We start from the raw sequence: 20,765 nt of genomic DNA, 5'->3' as shown, positions 1-20,765 counted from the left end.
TAGTCACAATTAAAGTGATGACGAAAGAAATTTAATAAAATTTTAACACAGGTCAGTTTTCCTTAGAATTTCTAAGTAATTAGAACACTAGCCAATTTTCCTTAGAAAGCCCTCTATGAAGGTAGCCCTTCCTTTAGGTAAATAGCTCCTATGTGCACTGTCATAATGAAATAATCCAGTTCGATCAACTTCGACTATATCTGCTTCCGATATAGCTTCCCTCATAACGTAACGCAAAGACACTATCCATGAAATGGTATTGGATTTCTAATACCACTCAGTCCTCGTCTGGCGGCGTCTAGTCAACTTTCAGGTATTTGGCCTTCAGTTTAAGGAAATTTGAAACATTATAATAAATTTGTCATTCATTTTTAAATAATTAATAAATTTTAACAATGATATTAATTTTATTTCTTGCAATATATAATGTTCACTATGCAAGCAGATTTCTATTAAGATAGTTTGGAGTCTGTGGGCACAGTATTCTTACCTTAAACCAACACCAGCTTTCCTTGATTTGATTAGCAAAAAATCGGATTGCGATTAATTATAGGTTAATTTTGGAATTTTTTGAAACTTGGACTCTAACCTTGAAACTCGTCGGCCTAGACAGTATTAAACCGATCCTTGTCTAATTGATAGATAAGACTTTTTTTTTTTTTTTTTTTTTTTTTTTTTTTTTTTTTGCTTAGGGGAGCTTTGTATTTATATATGTTGATGTAAGTGGTACCTTTTCTCTGATTTCGTAAGCTTTCACTTTTATTATGATATATATGTTATCGTGAAAGACCGAAATCTGGAGAATGTCGGCTTTCACCGGTGAATGCCAACATTCACATAGTCGCTTGGTGTATGTCCGAAATATTTTCCAAATACTCTTATTTCTGACTCACACTGGTAAATGTCGACATTCACCATGTACTAATGGTGAATGTTGAGCATATAAGAATATTATATTTTCTTCTCCGTCAATTCAGTCGCGAAAAAACGCACTTGAAACTTAAAATAAGAACTTAAGAATATAAGAACACACAGTACATTCGAAATGAGAAAGGATAATAATAGAAGTTAAAAACTTACTAAATTATGTGATTCAAATCTTATTTATTGCAACGACTTAAACTATTATGACACTTTGAATTGCACAAGAGGCCCTTGCTTTTACAACTGCATTTATTTGTGAAACACTTCCTTTTGCAATGACAGCGTGTACATATACTCCTCTCGACATAGACCGGTGAGGGTCCGAATGTCGACATAGACCGGACATAGACATGTCGACATAGACCGGTGAGGGTCCGAATGTACAAGAATTTAATTCAATATTCGATCTTTCACCAACGTATTTGGTGAATGTTGACATTCTCCGGTGAAAGTCGACATTCTCCAATTTCGGTCTTTCACGGTAACATACTATATATTCTTCAGTTTACATTTGACCCCGAGCGATAAAAGCCGCTGAACACTGGTAGTTCGGTCCGGGGTTCCAGTCGCGGCGAACGGGCTCCATGTGTAACATGTATGCGAGCCAGTTAAGTTCTCCACGGGGCATCCCTTCCTTTCCGTGTAGTGCCTAAGGGGAAGCACGTAATAAGTTAAGTTCTTTAGTTACATAATTTTGACTTCTTTAAGTTTAACCGTAACCTTAAGCCGGGAATAGATGCAATACATACTATAGAAAACATTGAATCTTATTGGTTTTAGTCGTTAGTGTCCCCGGGTAAAGAACAGGTTACCAGTGGATCACTGAGATATACATATGAAATTTAAGTACTGGCAGCAGTTCCTTGATGATTATGAGATCGTCTAAAATTCTGTCCTGCAACATCTAAAGGAAAGTATCCATTAGGCTTACAGTCAAATTATACGATTACTGAATACGTATTGGAGAAACTGACCGAGTCTATAACTTGAAAGCAAAATCACTGAGTAGAATTCACAATATTTTGATGCTTAGTTTATGTGATTGATGTCTTGTACTAAGCGGAATTACGATAACAGTTTTCATCTAAGTTCTTAAAAAAATTAATGAATTTTTTAAAGTATATCAGGTAAAATTCTGTGTTGATATTAAACATTTTATTCTGTGTTTACATCATGTATAAACTTAATCTAATAATTCCATAACCATTAGTCCATTCAATGTTTGAGGTAATATTTTTGTCGATAAGTCTGAAAAGTTAATTAACAACTGATTACTTTTAGTGTAACGGCAATTCCTGATTGCATTGGAATTTAAAATGTGAGCCTGCTCTCATCGAAATATAGTCTGTTGATGTAGACACTGCTGATGGTTAGTTGTGGAATTTTCTGCTTCATAACCTGGGGTGATCGCGTGTTCTCGACAGTCACGAAACAGTGCATGTAGAGACCTAATCAAAGATTTATTTTGCAGGCTAGTTGTACATGTATTTTGCGCAATTGACCATGACCTTACACAGTATGTTTCAAGACTGCTTATTTTGCACATCTTAAGTATCCAATAGTTTAATAATAAAATACATAAGTTTTATGGGAGGTATGATCTATAGTGCATGTTAACTATTTCGCCGTGGATAAACCATTTTAAAGAAACTTAAGGGAGGCTTATTCATAGTTTTAAGAAAATCTGAAATATTTTATCTCAGGGTACACTATATGCCATTATCAAAAATGGACGATTACCTGTGTCATAGCAATTATTTCAGAAAAAGAGTCTTGCACAAATGGTAATGTTCAAAACTTAACTCGCAAGAATGAATTTAGTTTGAAAATGATTAAGCCCTTGCGATGCCAGTAGTACCTACAACATATTATGAACTACGAGTATCATTGGTGATCTTGGCAAAAGAATCTGAGACAACATTAAGAAAAATATCTTGTTCATCTTTTCTTACAAATCTTAAGAATCCGTTTCATAATACGATAATTCTTTGTAAGAGTGTGCTTTGTAGCAACCTTGCTTGGTTTCGAATCAATATTGCTCGAAGATGGTAGTATACGTTTATTGAAATTCAATTGAGATACATGGGTTTCTATTGTTACATATCTCATAATTTTAACTTTATTCACAAGCTCCCCCTCTTTCTTTGTAAACTCTAATAAATAGTCCCGAAGATCTTGTGGTAGGAAGCACTTCTGAAGATCTTGTGGTAGGAAGCACTTCTGAAGATCTTGTGGTAGGAAGCACTTCTGAAGATCTTGTGGTAGGAAGCACTTCTGAAGATCTTGTGGTAGGAAGCACTTCTGAAGATCTTGTGGTAGGAAGCACTTCTGAAGATCTTGTGGTAGGAAGCACTTCTGAAGATCTTGTGGTAGGAAGCACTTCTGAAAATTTGGCGGTGTCGTAGGAAGCACTTCTGAAGGTCTGGTATAGTGGTAAGAAGTGTTGGTGGTCATCAAAACTGAGGCGAAATTGACCAAAATTGGATATCACCTGTAAGGTGCAGAAGGCTTTGGCCAGCAACTTGCGCTTTTTCTCTTGACTCAGATGAATTCGTAGGCGTGCCTAATCGTGAACGTCTCAGGTGAGGAGAGTGTAGCAAAAGAATTCACAGGAACCTCACGACATCGTAGTAAAAGTTTTTCTGCAGCTCACTAGTTGATATTTTCCAATTTAGAAGATTATTAACTTGAATGAAATTAGGGTGGTGATTATAATGCTAGTGAATTATAAACTTTTAAATAAATGAACGATACTTTATTGCTGAAATCGCACGAATTATATGTTGTAAATACAAAATAGTTGTAATCATAAATTTATTTTCTGGAAAGCTATAAATTTTAAACATGTCGACAGAGAAACTTCATCCAGAAGCTTTATCATTGTCAAGCACATGACAAGATTAATGACTTGTCAAAGCCACTCATATCCGCTGATAACTGTATTTCAAAAAGTTCCTTTAAAAAGAATCTTTCAGTTACTCTAATTTCCTTACATGTTAGCGTGGAAGGAAGCACTTATTTTGCCTTCATCAGAGCGTGTCCAACATCCTCCAAGGGCCCTGAGTGTGGCATTAATAAATTCGCATTGAATCTTTCCTAATCAAACTCGAGCATCAGTTATTTTTGTGGCCCTCTTCATTGTTTGGTAATCTCCACAATCTCGCATGAGCTGCTTTAAAAATAAGATGCCGGCGGAAAAGGGACAAAATGGCCTGCAGTGCCAGGAGGGTTCTCCTTTGTGACCCTAATGAAGGGTCTTTTCGGAAGCTAAACGGTTTTGGAATGGGATTTGTTTGCTTTTAATTATTGCTAACTTTTAAGCTTTTTTTTTTTATTAAGGATCTTGTTCTGTAATTGTCTGAATCAGATTTAACTTGTCATAGATGTTTGTGCGATTGTCTTAAAATGATTGTTTCTGATGGCGTTTCCTTGTACAATTATATGTTCTTTTATAATAAATGAAATCTATTCTAGTTAAAAAAAAGTCACTGGCACTATATAGCTGTTGCTTGTACAGTCGGGTTTTAAAGCTTATAAATTTCAGCTGCCATATTTACAAAATGGATCACATTTTTCCAAATAAATTTTTCAAGACTTCTTTATTGAGCTAAATTAATTTAAACCAGAACATTTAATATGGTGAGATGCTATTTTTTCCTTTTTATAATCCTACAAATTCAAAAATTTTATTTGTTTTTAAATGGAAAGTGCAAATTAACTGTGAATTTAAGTAATACTAGTAAGTAAACCTAAATAGGTTTCAGAAATATTTTAGGATTACTTTTCACTTTTCCGACCGTTTATTGACAGCACCAGCGGCCTAGCGGTAAGTCCTTGAGCACTGGTAGTTCGGTCCGAGGTTCGAATCTCGCGAACAGGCTGGCTGCATGACGTTTTCGTAGTTTTTCATATGTGTAACGTGTATACCAGCAGGGTTCCCTTAGAGAGTCTTCAACGATGACATCTTTCCCTTCAGGCAGATACAGTCTCAAGGCTTTGCTGTAATCGCATAAACCAAATCAAACCAGTCGTTTATTTGTTCTCTTTTTCATTTAAAAATTTTTTTCATTTAGGTATAGCTACGTTGCATACCCTACGAATTAACTTTGGTGTTATATTTTGCATATAGACCAACTCCTATACAGTTAACTTTCACTTGGTATGCAAATCTGTGTCTTCGCAAGAGTAATTTCTGTTAATTTATTGAGCAAAATACAAAAAACGTGCAAATATTAAGACAATAAATTTCTAGAAATAGATATTTAAGTATAATAAAATGTGTTCAAGTAAATTAAAATAGGTCTCGAGTATTGAAAGAAGGCTTTGAACTAGTAATGCTCGAAAGGCTGTTTAGCAGACATTTATATTGTATTGCTGTTATAACATACGTATATATAATAGCAATATAATATTTTAGATGAGTCAATTTTTCCTGTAAAAGGTTATTATGAAAGCCTCCCTCCTAGAACACACAGCTGTCATGACTTCCTTGAAACATTTAAAGATGCCACGCATTTTCGGAGTAAAAGGGTAGTAAAACGGAGTAAAATGTTTTCACGATAGTTATATAGTAGGATTCTACAAGCTGCAATGAAAAGTTTAATTAGTGGTTCTAAGTAAAAAGTTGGCTAGATGTGAAATGGTAAGGAAATCTTTAAACCAATAAAAAAATCTGAAAGCTTATATTACGCCTAAAGGGCCTTTTCTTTAACGTTTTGCTTGTTACCTTTATTTATTAAATATCATGTTCTTGGCACTTAAACCATAAAATTCAATGCATCAGCAATATCACAAAATATTTACAAAGAGCATATCTTTAGAATTTCCGATACTCAGTCTCGGGCGCTGGATATAAAAATGTTTTTTTTTTTTTTTTGGTACAGTGTTGCCATTGCTCGCTTTGAAATCGTTAAGTTAGAATGCCTAAAAAAAATTAATAGCCCTTCTGGGCAAAATTGCCCCTTGAAAGTAATAAAGGATCTGATGAAGTTTTGGTACTTTTGTGTTATCGGGATCGTATTCAGAAATGTGTGTACATATATACATTTCAGTAATCCTGTTCCGGTTAACAGAAAAGTACTCATTTATATTAAAAGCTAAGCGGTATATGGTTACTTCTTGCTGTCCGGAATCGGGTTAAATGCATTAAATTAAAATTTTACTTCGAAGGGGTGATAGGAGTCCTTTTTCGAATGGCTTGAATTTCCTTTCGGATTTTATTTTAGTTTACCATGAGGTCACGTCGGTAAGATCGCTGAAAATAAGCTTGAACCGAATCTACGACCTCGCGAAGGAACTGATCATATAGGCGTTTTTGTGGTTTTTTCCAAGTATAATACAAATAAAAACCTTAGAAAGTCCTCCACACAGGCATTTTCCTTTAGGCCAGATACCTCTAGAGTGCATTGTTATAAACTAATAAATCCAATCCTTAAAACATCCTCCACTAAGGCATCCCACTCATCAAGCAAATAACCATAGTATTCTAATATCGTAATCGGAAACAATCTAGGCTACCATTAACAATCATTTCCTAAAGTATTCTTTTCTAGACGCAAATTAAAATTATCGTTAACGTAAATTGCGACCATATTTTTAGGGAAATATTTTGAGAAATATATATAGACTGTAATATGTGTACATTAAATCTGACAATAATTCGTCCATCTACTATGTAAGTAAATCCATATATTGTAATTTAAAACGAACCTGCTTAAAATAGAATATTTCACCATATTCTTTCATTAACTCATTATGAAAGTTTTATTTTATTTCTGTACGTTTTTGTTCGTTTATTTTCAGCGCGTGGTGTCATTTTGGTGAGAGTTGCATATACACTTTACAGTCCGCAATGTTTCAAGTATCAAGGGAACTTGTCCTAATGAATGAAAGTTGCATTTCTTTTTCCTCATATGCCAGGGAAATAAATGCCTCGGGAAACGCGTTTAAGTCATGTTAACACAGGAGGAAAATCCTAATATTACGTTTAAAATATGACCTTCAAATTGTCTAAAGCCGAGGTTATTCTAAGCGCGTCGTTGTAAGTAGAATATTGTAGTATTCTTTTGTGGTGTAGCGTTTCATCTGATAAGGATATAATTTATTTGATACCGTTATTATTTACCGTCCAATGGGAATAAATTTATGCAAGTTTTTATAGATTTGTCAAGGAGAAATATTTGGTTGAGCATAAATTAATTTTTTTTTGGTCGTAATTCGAGTCGTCCTTTCTCAGATTTAATAGCGCTGTTTATTTCCAGAAGCTTTAAATTTTAAGGTCATTTTTACTTAAACTGTTGATATGATTTAGAACTTCGAAAAGTTTGATAGTTAACGAGTATATTATTTGCTTTTACTGTCATTAATGGTAATAAATAGTATTAACTTCTAGGATCAAATTTTAGTTTAATTTGTTATATTTTATCTGTATTTTTAAGCAACTGTTTAAGGTGTTTATTATTTTAAGTAAGCCGATTACATGCTCCGGCAAAATATAACACATTGCCATTTGTAGTAATTATTTATTGCAAACATCATGTGCAAGCTGTCCAATTAAAATAAACTGGTTCGTATACACGTAACACATGGGGAAAACCACGGAAACGCGTTCGCGGGATTAGAGCCTCGGATCAAACTACCAGTGTTCAGCTACTTTACCACTCGGCCGCTGGTGGGCCTCTTTCCTTTGTTAAATAAATTAATAAGCCTCCTTGTGGTGATAATTTACGATGGAATAGTGAATTCGATATCTACCATTTGGTTTCGCATTTTGAATAGGTCATTTTAAATGTAAGGTTTAGTGTGCTTTAATTTCTGGAGAACTAATTTTTAAGCTAGTAAACTTATAATAAGGGTTTAGCTTAAAATGGTTTCGGCGCCCCGGCGACTGAGAGATGAAGTTGCTGAACACTGGTAGTTTCGGACCTGAGTTCTATTTCAGGCGAACGGGCTGGCTGCTTGGGCGATTTCATGAATTTCCTCATGTGTAACGTATATGCGAGCCAGTTTTCCTTAGAAATTACTTCACAAAAGCATCTCTTCCCTCAGGCAGGTAGCCCTAGCTTGCTTTGCCGTAATCCAAAAAGCCAAGCCCATTACCGAAAATAGTTTCGGATCTTAGACTGTAATCTGAACTAAATTTGATTATTTTTTATGGAACGGCAGGCCTTTTCCAGGCATTGCCCACTTCTAAGGCTGGAACTGGTGGCCATTATGTTGTGGAGGCACTGAAAAGGCGGCCACCATTACCTTCTATGAGGGAAAAGACAAATTAAATCCATGCGTTCTCCGGGACTCGAACCCCTAAGCCTTTCGGAATCACTGTAAATACGTCGTTTGATTTTTCATTCGAGTCTGTTGTCATTCGTAAAATATAATATTTATGTATCAGATTGAATCTATGTGTTGTGGATTAAGAAACTAACCTATTAGGAAGCAATAGATGCAGTTCTTATGAAAATATTCGTTTCTCACTTTCGAATCTGATTGATTTAAGTATTCAAAATGCATTTAATTCATGATTTATATAGGTAAAAATGTTCAATATTTTCATAGAATTATATATAATTTTTATTTATTTCATGTTTTGTAAAACTCTAATGAATTTTTGATTAACGATCTCAGCGACTTAAAAGTGAGTAGTGGCAACACTGTGCAGAATAAAATGATGCACCATCTCCAGCGCGTGAGACTGTCTATGGGAAATTCTAAAGATATGCTGTTTATAAATATTTCGTGAGATTGGCAGTTTAATTGAATTTTATGTGCCTTAAATGGGAAGAATGTGATATTTAATAAAGTTAACTCACAAAACGTTAATGATAAAAAAATGATGAACTGAGAAAAAAATAAAAAATAATAATAATAAAAATTTTTTTAATAGAAAACAATTTATACGGCTGAACAGGAACTGTGAATATTTCGTCTTCTGGGTAATTCTTTTTTATTATGATGTGAATAATAAAATGTGAATGCATTTTAGCAATAAAGTTTTCTATTATAATATCAGCACAGATACCTTCAGCGTAATATCTGTTTTAAAGGACAAAAATAAAATATTCACGAAGCTAACAATGCTTAGATTTCTGACATTTTGGTTATACGATTTGGAAAGCTGTGAGAAGGTCTATGCTGTACAGAAGACATATTTGATATCAGAATTAAAATAGCAATCTGGCTTGCTTGTAAAATACATCCAGAATTCTTAAGCTTAATGTATCTTTCTATTTCAGTCGGTAAAATATTCGTGGTACTTACGTATTATCGCAACCACCTTGACGCATTTTGCGAAAGGAAAAGAACATTTATTTTTAATGTAAAAATACATACATATATATATATATATTGCATACGCACATACTTTACGTTTCAACGACATATTTATCTAAAAAAAAAAAAAAAACAGTTTGTAGTTATGAATGAGATTTTCAATTTGTTTTGGTGAAAAATTCGTAACGATAGCTTTTAGAAAGATTCGAACCATCATTCCTTTATCGATTTTGCGGTAGAATACTGTATTCTCGCAGAAATTTTACATCTTTTATAGAAAAACCCCATTAGCACGAATTTTAAAAGCGTATTTAAGAAAAAGTAATCGTAATTTTTCTATTAAAGCCCTAGGAACTTCCAATACAGCAAAAAAAAAAAAAAAAAGCCACATACTAAAATGACGATGTTGGAAACTGAATATTTGTCATTCGCGGTTTTTTTTTTTTTTTTTTAAAGAAAAAGAAATCCTTGTGCACCACAAAGTATCACACGAGACTTATAAATCGTAAGTAAAAAAGGCAAAATTGTAAGTAATATCATCAGTTCTCAATAATACAATGAAATCATACACAAAGATAAAACAACACAAGTAAATAGAAAAGTATAAAATGTATAAAGAAATCATTTACAATGTTTTAAAGTCAACAAAATCGTTGAAAGCTTGGTAGACCGAAGCTGAAGATACAAAATCATAAAATTTCGGCGCCAATGAATTCCAACTAATTTTAATCTACATTTCAATAGATTTCTTGCTTTATCAAGCAATGGGCAGTCAAAAAGCAGGTGGAAAACACTTTGCTGAACGGTAAAATTGCAATAACACAAACTGGAAGAGGTCAGCTTAAATCGTTCAAGACAAATATTAAACTTACCATGTCCAGACAAAAATTGCGTAACTTTAAAACTGAGCAATAAGTCCTTACTTTTCAGTCTTTCAAAAATAGTTGAGAAGAATATTTTTGTAATAGATCCCTTATCAGAAGAGATATAATCACAGTTCCACCGCTCAATCATTTTAGCTTTGAATGTTTTTTTTTTTAAATAAGATTTTGGAATATTACATTCATTCGCATGGTTGCCAGAAGAATTGTTATGCGCGTCGGAGTTTGACATATTCTGCTTAGCGACCACTTCTGCGATGGTTGCGATAATACGTAAGTACTGTATTTGTTTACAAACCTAAAGTTCTTTGGTTATATGCTAGCGATTAGAATTACGGCGCTTCCAACGTTCATCGATAGATGGCAACATGGTCGTAACCTGTCAAGTATCGGCTTTTGTGGTGTGTTTAGGTTCGAAATTATACTCTTAAATGTTTAAATTATTTTAATTGAATGAAGCATTTCACAAATACGAGTAATTATGCGTAATTTTTGCTTTTAATTTCTAGCATTTGTGCCATATCTTTTAGTTATGTACGACCAAATCAAATCTAGGAATTATCATTCGAGCAACGAGGAATTTGAGATTTTGCTTTTCATCTGCCGAATTCAGAGCTGCGAGATATTCTACCAATTTTCATAGAAATTTCTGAGAGAGTTGATGGTATTTTCCTGTTTTAAACATTTAGCATTTAAGCTAAAGTTACGAAATTACATTCTTGTGAATCTGGTGAAACTAAAACTATTACAACTGGCGGCTTCTGCTTCATGTACGTTATTAAGGTTACTTTCTACAGTATCATGTGTGATCTCCGAATTGCGAAACTGTCAATTGAAGTTTTGCCGCGTGATTGCGAAATACGATTATATCTGAACTGTGAGCATTCTGTTAATTAAACGGCGGTAGATTTAAATTACTCTTATTTTCTATGGATTGATGCGGCTTCTACAAAATGCTCTAATTCTTCCGGTATAGAATATAAATAAAATGTGCAGTACATTTTTTAAAGAGTTTTACATCAGCATGCTGCCATCAGTTTTCCCATTTCTTGTTTTCTAAAATTCGAGGAATATTGATTTAATGTGTGAAGTGTAATTTACAATTGTGTTACAAGTGTAATTACCAAAGAAACTATTACATTACCAAAGCATAATTATATTGGTAATTTGTATTATATTTTGTCACAAAAATAAGTAATTAATCTTTTTATGATAAACTTATACAAACACATTGATTTTAATTACAAAATTTTATTTCACAAGAAGGGGGAACAAATGTCTGAAAGGATTCAGATTTTTACCTGTCGCCTAGAAGGATTAGTCTTTTATGCTCTCTCTGAACTCGCAGTCTATCGGTCTGTTCTTGCGCTCACTACTGTTAACATCCCCTCTTTTTTTTTTTTTTTTTAATCTTTTTAGCTTATAACAGTGTACTTTTCGTAGAAAGATAGCTTAAAAACTTTTTTTTGCCATTTTATAATCAACTTTTTATATGTTAACTTTATTAACTACCACGTTCTTCCTATTTACACCGCATAAAGTTCAGTTCATGAGTAAAGTTACAAAATATTTAAAAACAGCATATCTTTAGAATCTTAAAGTTTGCCATACCTATTTTTATATTCGTTTTATTTCTTTAAAAGTTGGCAGCTGCTTAAAACAGTTTTCATAAAAAGAAAAAGTATATAAAAATTTTAATGTGTCCAGCTAACGTAATTTCATAAAATACTGAATATTTCTAATTAGACGTCTCGTAATTTTAATACATGTTTATTTAAATCGATCACATCAAAAAGTAGAAAAAATTCTTAAGACCTGTGTTTATTGCTTTTAAATGGTTTAATTTATTACTTAGTAACTTCCAGATTAAATTTGAAAGTACCTTAGGCTTTACTGAATGGCAACCCGCTAGCGCATGGAAGATGAAAGTATTTTATTTTCCGGCTGTGGCAACACATTGCTTTCATAAAGCTGTATTTGTTAATTAAAGTTGAAAGATAAATAGCTTATATTTTTCGGAAAGGCAACTCTGACGCGTTTGTGATGAATAAATATTTTATTCCGAACAATATTGCTACTGCTCATTTTCAAATTGAAATTGGTAATAAAAAATTTGTTAAAAATTTACAAAACATGAAATAAATCAAATTGAAAATTCCTACTTGCTGGGATGGATTTGGTTTATTAGATTACGGCAAAGCACTCGAGAGCTATCTGCCTTAAGGGAGGGATGCCTTCGTGGAAGACTTTTTAAGGAAACTGGCTCGTATACACGTTACACATAGTGAAAACCACGAAAACACCCATACGGCCAGCCCGTTCGCGAGATTCGAACCTCGGACCGAACTACCAGTGTTCAGCGACATTACCGCTCGGCCACCGGTGGGCACTGCTGGGATGGAAGACTACGTTACTTAAAATTTGAGGACGCTAGGCACCGTCGCTTTTTGAAAATCCGAGGAACGTACATATGTGCAAATTCTTTAATTATTTAATTTACTTAAAAGTAATAGAGGGCAGTAATATTTGGTGCCAACAATTTGAAAAGTAGCACGCCGTTTTTAGTAAACTGACGCAAAATCCCGTTTCGAGACTAATAGCCCCTTTTCAACTAAAAAAAGGAGGCAGCTACAAGATGTTTATTTAACCCTTTGTTGCACAGTGTGTCCGGTCTGGCCACACCTAAAAATGTCCTTCTTTACGCACAGAAAAATTGATTGAAAAAGGATTTATAGGTTACTATATATCACTCTGAATCTTCTTTATGTATAGTAGATGGCAGCTCAACAAAAACGAGTCCATAGATGTTAGCCCTGTTAACTTTTTTAAGACCTCATTTTTCAAAGAAACCTTCCAGATTTTTTTAAGGTATAAAAGGAATTGTTTGAAAAGAAATTTCTGTGTTATTTTTTGGCTGTATGCTAATCTGCTTATTCTATATTAGTTTTAAATTTTTACCTTGAAATCTTGCCTAAAATCAAACGGCGAACCCTAAGTGAGACTCTGTATTCTTTGTTTCTCCGCATCTCATCGGTCAGTTCATTGACAACAGTGCTCGTTTCAGCACTCTTTTCGAAACTCTATTCAACCAATGTGCCCACTCTGGGCACACCCACAGAATTAAAACGATAAGTGCCATCTTCACAAAATTTTACTTGTAGACTCCTCTAGGCCTAATCATACTGCCTACCTTTTTTTTTATTTATTTATTTATTTATTTATTTATTTTTTATCACAACTCCAGCTTTAAAAGGTAGCGTGCCGGAAAGGGTTAAAGCTAAAGGGGATAAGAATCTTAGATTTTCTCGAGTTCGAATCACTAAAGGCACTCGAATCTTTCATAAAATTTTGTGACTTTAAATGTCCCATCATCATTTAAAAAGCATACTGCTTAAAAAGTTTTACTCGAGTTTATATCTACGAAAAATGTTTCAGAACTATTCACCGCTTTTCAAAAGAGACAATATCTTTCTCAACTCATATTAACACAGAATGTGAAGATAATCTATAAAAAAAGATTAATATAAATGATATAATTTAAATTACACGCACGTAGTTTATATGTCATTCGTTATCTTCTCAAAAATTCGGTGTTTAAATTTGCGTTTATTCTTCCAATAATTTTCTTCAACTGAATAATATAGTGGATTGAATTTAAGTTCTGTTGTCAGTTACATAATTTATTAATACTGACCTTAGTCGTATTTCAAATGTAAAATATATTTTAAGGTATTCATGCAATTAGATTTTCTTTCGTGTAATAATTATGTAATGTGTTCTCATTCTTACTTTTCAGATTTCAATTAAGAACTTTACCTTTCATTAATGTGCTTGGAAAAGCTTAGCATCTTTCTAAAGATTTAAAATAAATCCAATCGCAAAGTTGCAAAAAAATTTTTAAATCTTTTATTTCTGTTGGGCGAGACAGCCGATTTCCTTGCTTAAAATAAAAGCTTTCGTAGTGGTGTCGCCATCTGTGATCATGATTTGTAACTAATTGTTAACCCCAATTTTTGGAACGGAAACTTAAGTTATAATTAACTTTCTCAAATCATCCGATTTCTGTTTGAGCAAAATGATTTTACAAATTATATTGTAGAAAACATAATAGTAACAATATAAGGCGTTCATTACTAATGTTTTCTATTACTTTGCATAAGCGCAACTCATTTATTTTAAACAGTAAAATGAACGCTTACATTGTTGATGTCTATTGTAACTTTATTTTCAGTAGTGTATAGAGTTCACTTAGAACCTACATATTCTTAGGTTATTAACATGTCGGTCCAATTACCGCTTATAAAACGTTTTAAAATGTATATTAATTCTCTAGAACATTGCTTTCCATATAAACGCTGGGGCATTTACATGGACGATAATTAGATTGAGTATTTAATGTCTGTTCTTTTAAGACAAATATTAATAGTTATTTCACACTTGATTATTTTTAAGAATTTTAATTAGTAGTAGAATTTTGTGTTGTGTAAGCATAATCTGAATGATTAGTTATGACTAGCAGTTGATTTAATATTCCAAAAGTTAATTATGGCATTAAATCGGGAGATTTACTTGAAGCTCATATGTTTCCTTTCCTTTTTAGACTATCATGTGGGAGATGAGTACCATGGAGCGTAGATATTCCGTGCCGCCAAGCACACTTTCAGACCCCTCGGGAAGATACCGCACAACGGAGGACTTGCATGCATGGAGCATCTATCGCCAAAACCTCAATTCCGACTTCACGGACAGCGCCTTAGGTAATTATTATTTAATATTGCATTTTCGTGCATTTTATGGAATTTAACCTTTGTTTTTGAGTTTCATTATCATACCGGATACAGAAAAAAAATGTGGGTATAGAGAGCAAGGAATTTTAGATTTGTGCGTGCCAGATTTATTCTAGTTTTCAAGCCATTCTCAACTATTTTTTCATTTATTTGGATTCCTCCGAAGCAGATGCTTATTCTGAAATAATGCTCTATGCGCATCTATGATAAATTTCTAGAGCAGTTTTGATAATAGAACTAGATATCAAAGTTTGCGGAGAGTTTAGGAATAGTGTGAATGTTTTAAATTATTACTATACTATAAAACATAAGCTTTTGAATGGAGGATTCATGCAATGTAATTTTCGCTATGATAGATCCAACTCAGTGTTCATGTGGAACAGGTATGTGTATTCAGATTTTATATAATGCGTCGTTAGTAAAAACGGTAAAAGTAATGATCATGCGCTGGTATGATCTCAGCTAAACTGGGAAATAAACTGCATAGCATCTTATTTTCAGTAAAAATATTTTAAATGAAAATTCATAAAAATTTGGTGTTTATATTAAGTATTTGAAACGTGTTCCCAAAAAATATAAATTTATGTATATTACAAATTTTGCATGGCACCAATAAAATGTTAATTGTCTGCAAATTAAAATTTATTCGCTTGGAACATCTCACTAAATTGTTGCACTGAAATGTGTGAATAATCCATGTGACTTTTAAGTAAATCATGTACAATTAGACCCATTTTCAGCTTATGCCTGTTTTTAAATTTTAATTTATTAATTATCGAATTCGGTAATTAAATGTCAGCTTTTATTACTTGCTAGTAAAATATATTCTTAATTTTATTGTTTATAAACAACGTTTTGCATTATTAACTTCTTATTTATAATTAGTATCATTACGTTGCTACTTATATATTGTAATTTTTTAATATTTACAAATGCTATATTTTTCTCAAAAGTTGCATTAATATTATCAGTTTATTATTTATAAATCACATGAGTAATAATTATTAGAATTTTCATTGACTGTACCCTTTTGATCATCATGAAAAATCCAGTGTATCCCGAAGATACAATAGAAAATTGGAGAAAGTCTGGAAAGACATAATTACCTAGAAACCTTCTGGATTGCTTTTTAATTTTTTGTAAAATTATGTTTGAGTTGAAGTAAATCAAAGCCATTAAATAATCCTATTTTTAATAGTACTTCGGCATTAATCTTTGTTGAGAATCGTTACTAAATAGAAACTTTAATCGTAAAATATACGTAAAAAAATTGCTGTACATTTCCTTCGGGAATAAAAAATTAACCCAAACGCAATGTTTTTTAATCAAAATTTGTAATAATTTGAGACTCTCAATCCTTAAAGTATTTTTTCCTGTAAAATCGTGTAGATAGATAAATTTGTAGTTTTCTTGTATACATGTGGTTATTCAGGTGAACCTTCCAAGTGCTTCAGCACACCAGCGGCCGAGCGGTAAAGACGCTGAACACTGGTAGTTCGGTCTGAGGTTCGAATCCCGCGGACGGGCTGGCTGCATGGGCGTTTTCGTGGTTTTCCCCATGTGTAACGTGTATACGAGCCAGTTTCCCTTAGAAAATCCTCCACGAAGGCATCCCTCCCTTTAGGCAGATAGCCCTCGTGTGCTTTGCCATAATTGAATAATCCTAATCCAAGTGCTTCAAATTTAATTACTTTCGTTGAAGTCGAAAATGATTGCGTGTATTGGCAGATTAAAAAAGAATTCTGTTTTTAATATTTGGGAGGAAGGATTGTAAAAATACGAGTGAATAATTTTAATTCTGTAAATTTTCTTGAAATAAAACCCTATAATCCAAGAATAAAATTACATCACTTGCATTAGAATAAATATTATATGAGCAGCCTACACAAGAGATTTAATAAATTGTATATTGTAAATATACAATTTATTAAATATAATTAATAAATATTAATAAATAATAATTAATAATTAAATATAATTAAATAAAATATAATATTGTATATAAATTGTAAATTGATAGTATTTCATTTCTTGCGCCGCCAGATAAACAGTTACTTTCGCAATATCTGAAGTAAGTTTCAAATCTTGATAGATAAATGTTAAAAAAAAAACTATTGCTATGTAAGAGAAAATTGAATACATCAGATATATTTAGAACGTAATATTTAGTTCTAAACATGTAAAAATAAAGCAGGATGCTGATTTACAAAAACAAAAGTCAGAAATGAGTCAAGTGTCTCGGATAAGGCACGAGCATTGGAGTGTTAAATCAGATAAAATTAACTGAAAGTAGAATGACTTTCGGCCTTGAGTCAGAGTTTTCACGTAGGTAGCTGATTTCTTTATTTTCAAAGCATGTAATATGTGTTTTTAATTAACTATATTAATTAACGTTAAGTTTGTTTTTTTTTCTTAAAAAAATTTTAAGCAAAAATATTTCCATTTCTACATACAAAAAATTCTCATAATTTTAAGTGCATTTAATAACGATGGATAAAGAATAGGCTTTTATCCCAAAATAATTAAACTGTTATGTAAAAAATTTCATTAACACTCGAAATCGGGTGTTATTGTTTTCGCTCCGCAAATTTAGTCTCCTGGAGTATTGCTTTAAATAATAAGATTGTGCTTTAAAGTGCCACCGTCTCATAAATTGTCTCGTCTCGCCCTGGCTTTGGAAAAGTCTCGCTTTAAGTCAATGGAAAAATAAAACCCTTACGAAGTACTAAAGGGTGTCACAAAGTTAACGCAAGATTTTAATTCAATATAAAAGAGTTTTTAGAAATTTATTTTTTAAGTGAATCGTAAAGTACATAGGATAGGGTTATTTATGGAATAACACATCGAGCAAATGGCCTCCACGGCTTTGCTGGCACATACGCACTTTTTCGTCGAAATTTTTCGTGATCTTCCTGCATAATTGTGGTTGAATTTCGTTGATGCAGAGTTTAATTTCCTCTTGTAATGCACGTGTGGTTGTGGGATTGTTGACATAGACCTTTGATTTCAAATAAGCCCATAAAAAGAAACCTAATGGTGTTAAATCACATGATCTAGGGGGCCAATTCTGATCACCGAAACGAGAGATTACACGATCAGGTAATTGAATTGTTTCATTGGCTGTATGGCATGTGGCACCGTCTTGTTGAAACCACATATTGGCCACATCAATATCATCCAATTTCGACAGAAAAATCCGTGTTATCATGTCTCGATATCGAGCACTATTAGCAGTTGCTGCTTGACCAGCCTCATTCTCAAAAAAGTATGGTTCGATGATGCCTCTTGCCCAAAATCCGCACCAAACAGTGACACGTTGTGGGTGCATTTGTTTTTCGCTAATCACACGTGAGTTCTCCGAACCCTGGCAATTTTGGCGATTAGCAAAGCCATAGAGGTGAAAATGTGCTTCATCGCTTAGGATTATTTTGCTCGAAAAACCAGCATCCACTTTTTGATGGTTAATAATCCATTCCACGAACTCTCTTCGCTATTTCATGGTCATTAGGCTTCAGTTGTTGTGTTAATTGAATTTTGTAAGAATGAAGACACAGATCTTTTGTGAGTATACGCTGTTTGGTTTATTAGATTACGGCAAATCACTCGAGGGCTATTTGCCTTAAGGGAGAGATGCCTTCGTGGAGGACTTTTAAGGGAAACTGGCTCGTATACACTTTACACATCGGGAAAACCACTAAAACGCCCATGCAGCCCGTTCGCGGGATTCGAACCTCGGACCGAACTACCAGTGTTCAGCGACGTTACCGCTCGGCCGCTGGTGAGCGAGTATACGCTGTAGAGAGCTTCGTAAGACTTGCAATTCTTGTCCACGACGCCGAATTGATGTTCCTGTGTTTTAACCAACACTCTCCCGCACTGCTTCAATATTGACATTTGAACGGTTTGTTTTTGGACGCCCGGTGTGTTTAACGTCTTCAGTTGATCCAATCTCCACGAATTTTTCAATTAATCTTTTCACAGTTGACGAGGTTAAAACATTATTTTTACCATATTTTGTATAACATTTTCGAACTGCGGCAGCCAAACTTTTATTATTTTAAAAATATTGTTGAATAACTAAGACACGTTGTTGTATCGTATAACGCTCCATTTTCACTAACCCTAAACTCTCGGCTTTCAAACTGTTCTTTTTTCAGGGTTGCCAACAACTTAATGCAAAAACGGCGCCAAATTCAAATCTTGCCTTAATTTTGGAACATCGTTTAAAATACTGTAATATTTTATCGACATTGTTCCATTTTTAGAATACCAAGCATCTAGTTCACAAATATTTTTTCTCCAATACACATAAATCTGTCTTCTAGAATGTTGGTAAAAAATAATTTCATTCTAAATTTATTCTACTTTTCCTACCTCGTCAAAATGATAAATAAATAAAATTAAAAAAATATTTGTAGCGTAGAGTCGATTTTTTTTGGGGGGGGGTAGCATAAAATATAGACTCTACGTAGAAAACGAAAGACGAAGTAGCGAATACTAGCTATGTCTTGGAAGAATAAATGCCGCAGAAGAAGATTTGAAATAACCTTTTTATTAAAACTAAATTAAACATATGCACGCACTTGGTGCTCAACACTCACCACCACTTGTGGCTAACTAACTGGCTTAACTAAACGCTAAATCGGCTGCACACAGCAATGCGGAGCCTAGAAATATCAGTATAAATTGAATCCCGACTAAAGAGCTGAATTCAAACTCGGAGCTAACATCGCTACTACTCCTATTCGAGCTCTTGAAACGCAACTCAAATACTGCTTCTGAAATACATTTAGATTAGCATATTACGTCATTTAAAATTTACATTCCGGTAGAAAACTGAAATCAAGACGGAAAGAAAAGTAAAACTAAAAATAATTGGTTAAAATAAAGAAAAGGTCCTTACAGTAGAAAATAATAATTTTTGATCATTTTAATTTCCTTTCAGATCATTTTAAATATTTTTAAGTTTCCCAATCGAAAATATTTAATCTTCTTAAAGTGGAAATTTACTGCTGTCCAAGACCCACTTGAACTCTCAGTTCAATAACGAATAGATCCTTATAATCAAATATTAATATTTATTACTGCTTTGTTATATATATTTGACAGGTTAAGGAGCAGCAACTTGTTAGATTACTCAAGAATTCTTATATTCTGTCACTTGTTCTACCTGGCTGAAAAACCAAAATTACATTCTGTCACTTACATTATTTTTAAACGTCAACTGTAAAAATTACACAGAATTCCGGCAGTTTAAAAAAAGACAGCTTTTCCGTAATTGCAACTTCGAGGTATTCTTTATTTTATAGCTGCAATTTTTTAGCCTTCTGACGATAGATGAATTTAATTTAAAACATGAAATAGTATACCATAATCTTAAATTTACATAACCTTGAACAAAGAACATAAGCACATTAAGGTAACTTTGGAAATTACATATACTAACAGTTCTCTACCAGTACATTAGAAGCATGCATTTCTAAATGCTGAAGTTTTAGCGCAAAGGGGTAATTTGCCCAGAAGGGCTATTAATTTCGTTTTGGCATTTTGCGTCGTCCATTATAAAACAGAGTGTCACTTCTCGAATTGATGCCACCACATATTACAGCCCTGCGTTATATTTAAAGAAATTAATGAATAATCTACATGAATGCATGTATATTTCTTGCATTGTGAAAAAAACAACGGTGCGTAGAGAAATGTTGAATAACGTAGTCCTCCACTCAAGTATAAGCATCTGGAAGGCGGAATTAGAAATATGTTTTATTATCTATTTCATTTTTTTAAAACTGACGAATTTTTGATTAATAAACTCAACGATTTCAAAGAGAACTATGGCAACACTGCACGAAAAAAAAAAAAAAAAAAGTCTCTAGCGCTCGAGACTGAGTATCGGAAATTTTAA

General features: G+C 33.1%; 1 protein-coding gene across 4 annotated transcripts in view; it reads left to right on the top strand.

Annotated features, from left to right (window-relative positions):
* The window catches only part of LOC118186480 (ATP-binding cassette sub-family G member 8), a 156,904-nt gene that overhangs the window by 76,894 nt on the left and 59,245 nt on the right, over positions 1-20,765 (top strand). For 3 of the 4 annotated variants that reach the window (XM_085811035.1, XM_085811034.1, XM_085811036.1), the window contains one exon: positions 14,674-14,830. In XM_085811035.1, the coding sequence (XP_085667161.1) occupies positions 14,680-14,830 (151 nt within the window). In that variant the 5' untranslated portion in view covers positions 14,674-14,679. Of the gene's footprint in view, positions 1-14,673; positions 14,831-20,765 lie in introns of those variants that run through there. The other variant, XM_035356580.1, reaches the window with a different exon arrangement.

The sequence above is a fragment of the Stegodyphus dumicola genome, chromosome 2 (assembly GCF_044657685.1).
Source record: "Stegodyphus dumicola isolate Sdum_Otavi_A_Nest chromosome 2, ASM4465768v1".
Classification (NCBI taxonomy): domain Eukaryota; kingdom Metazoa; phylum Arthropoda; class Arachnida; order Araneae; family Eresidae; genus Stegodyphus; species Stegodyphus dumicola.
This window is presented reverse-complemented; position numbering and strand designations above follow the sequence as displayed.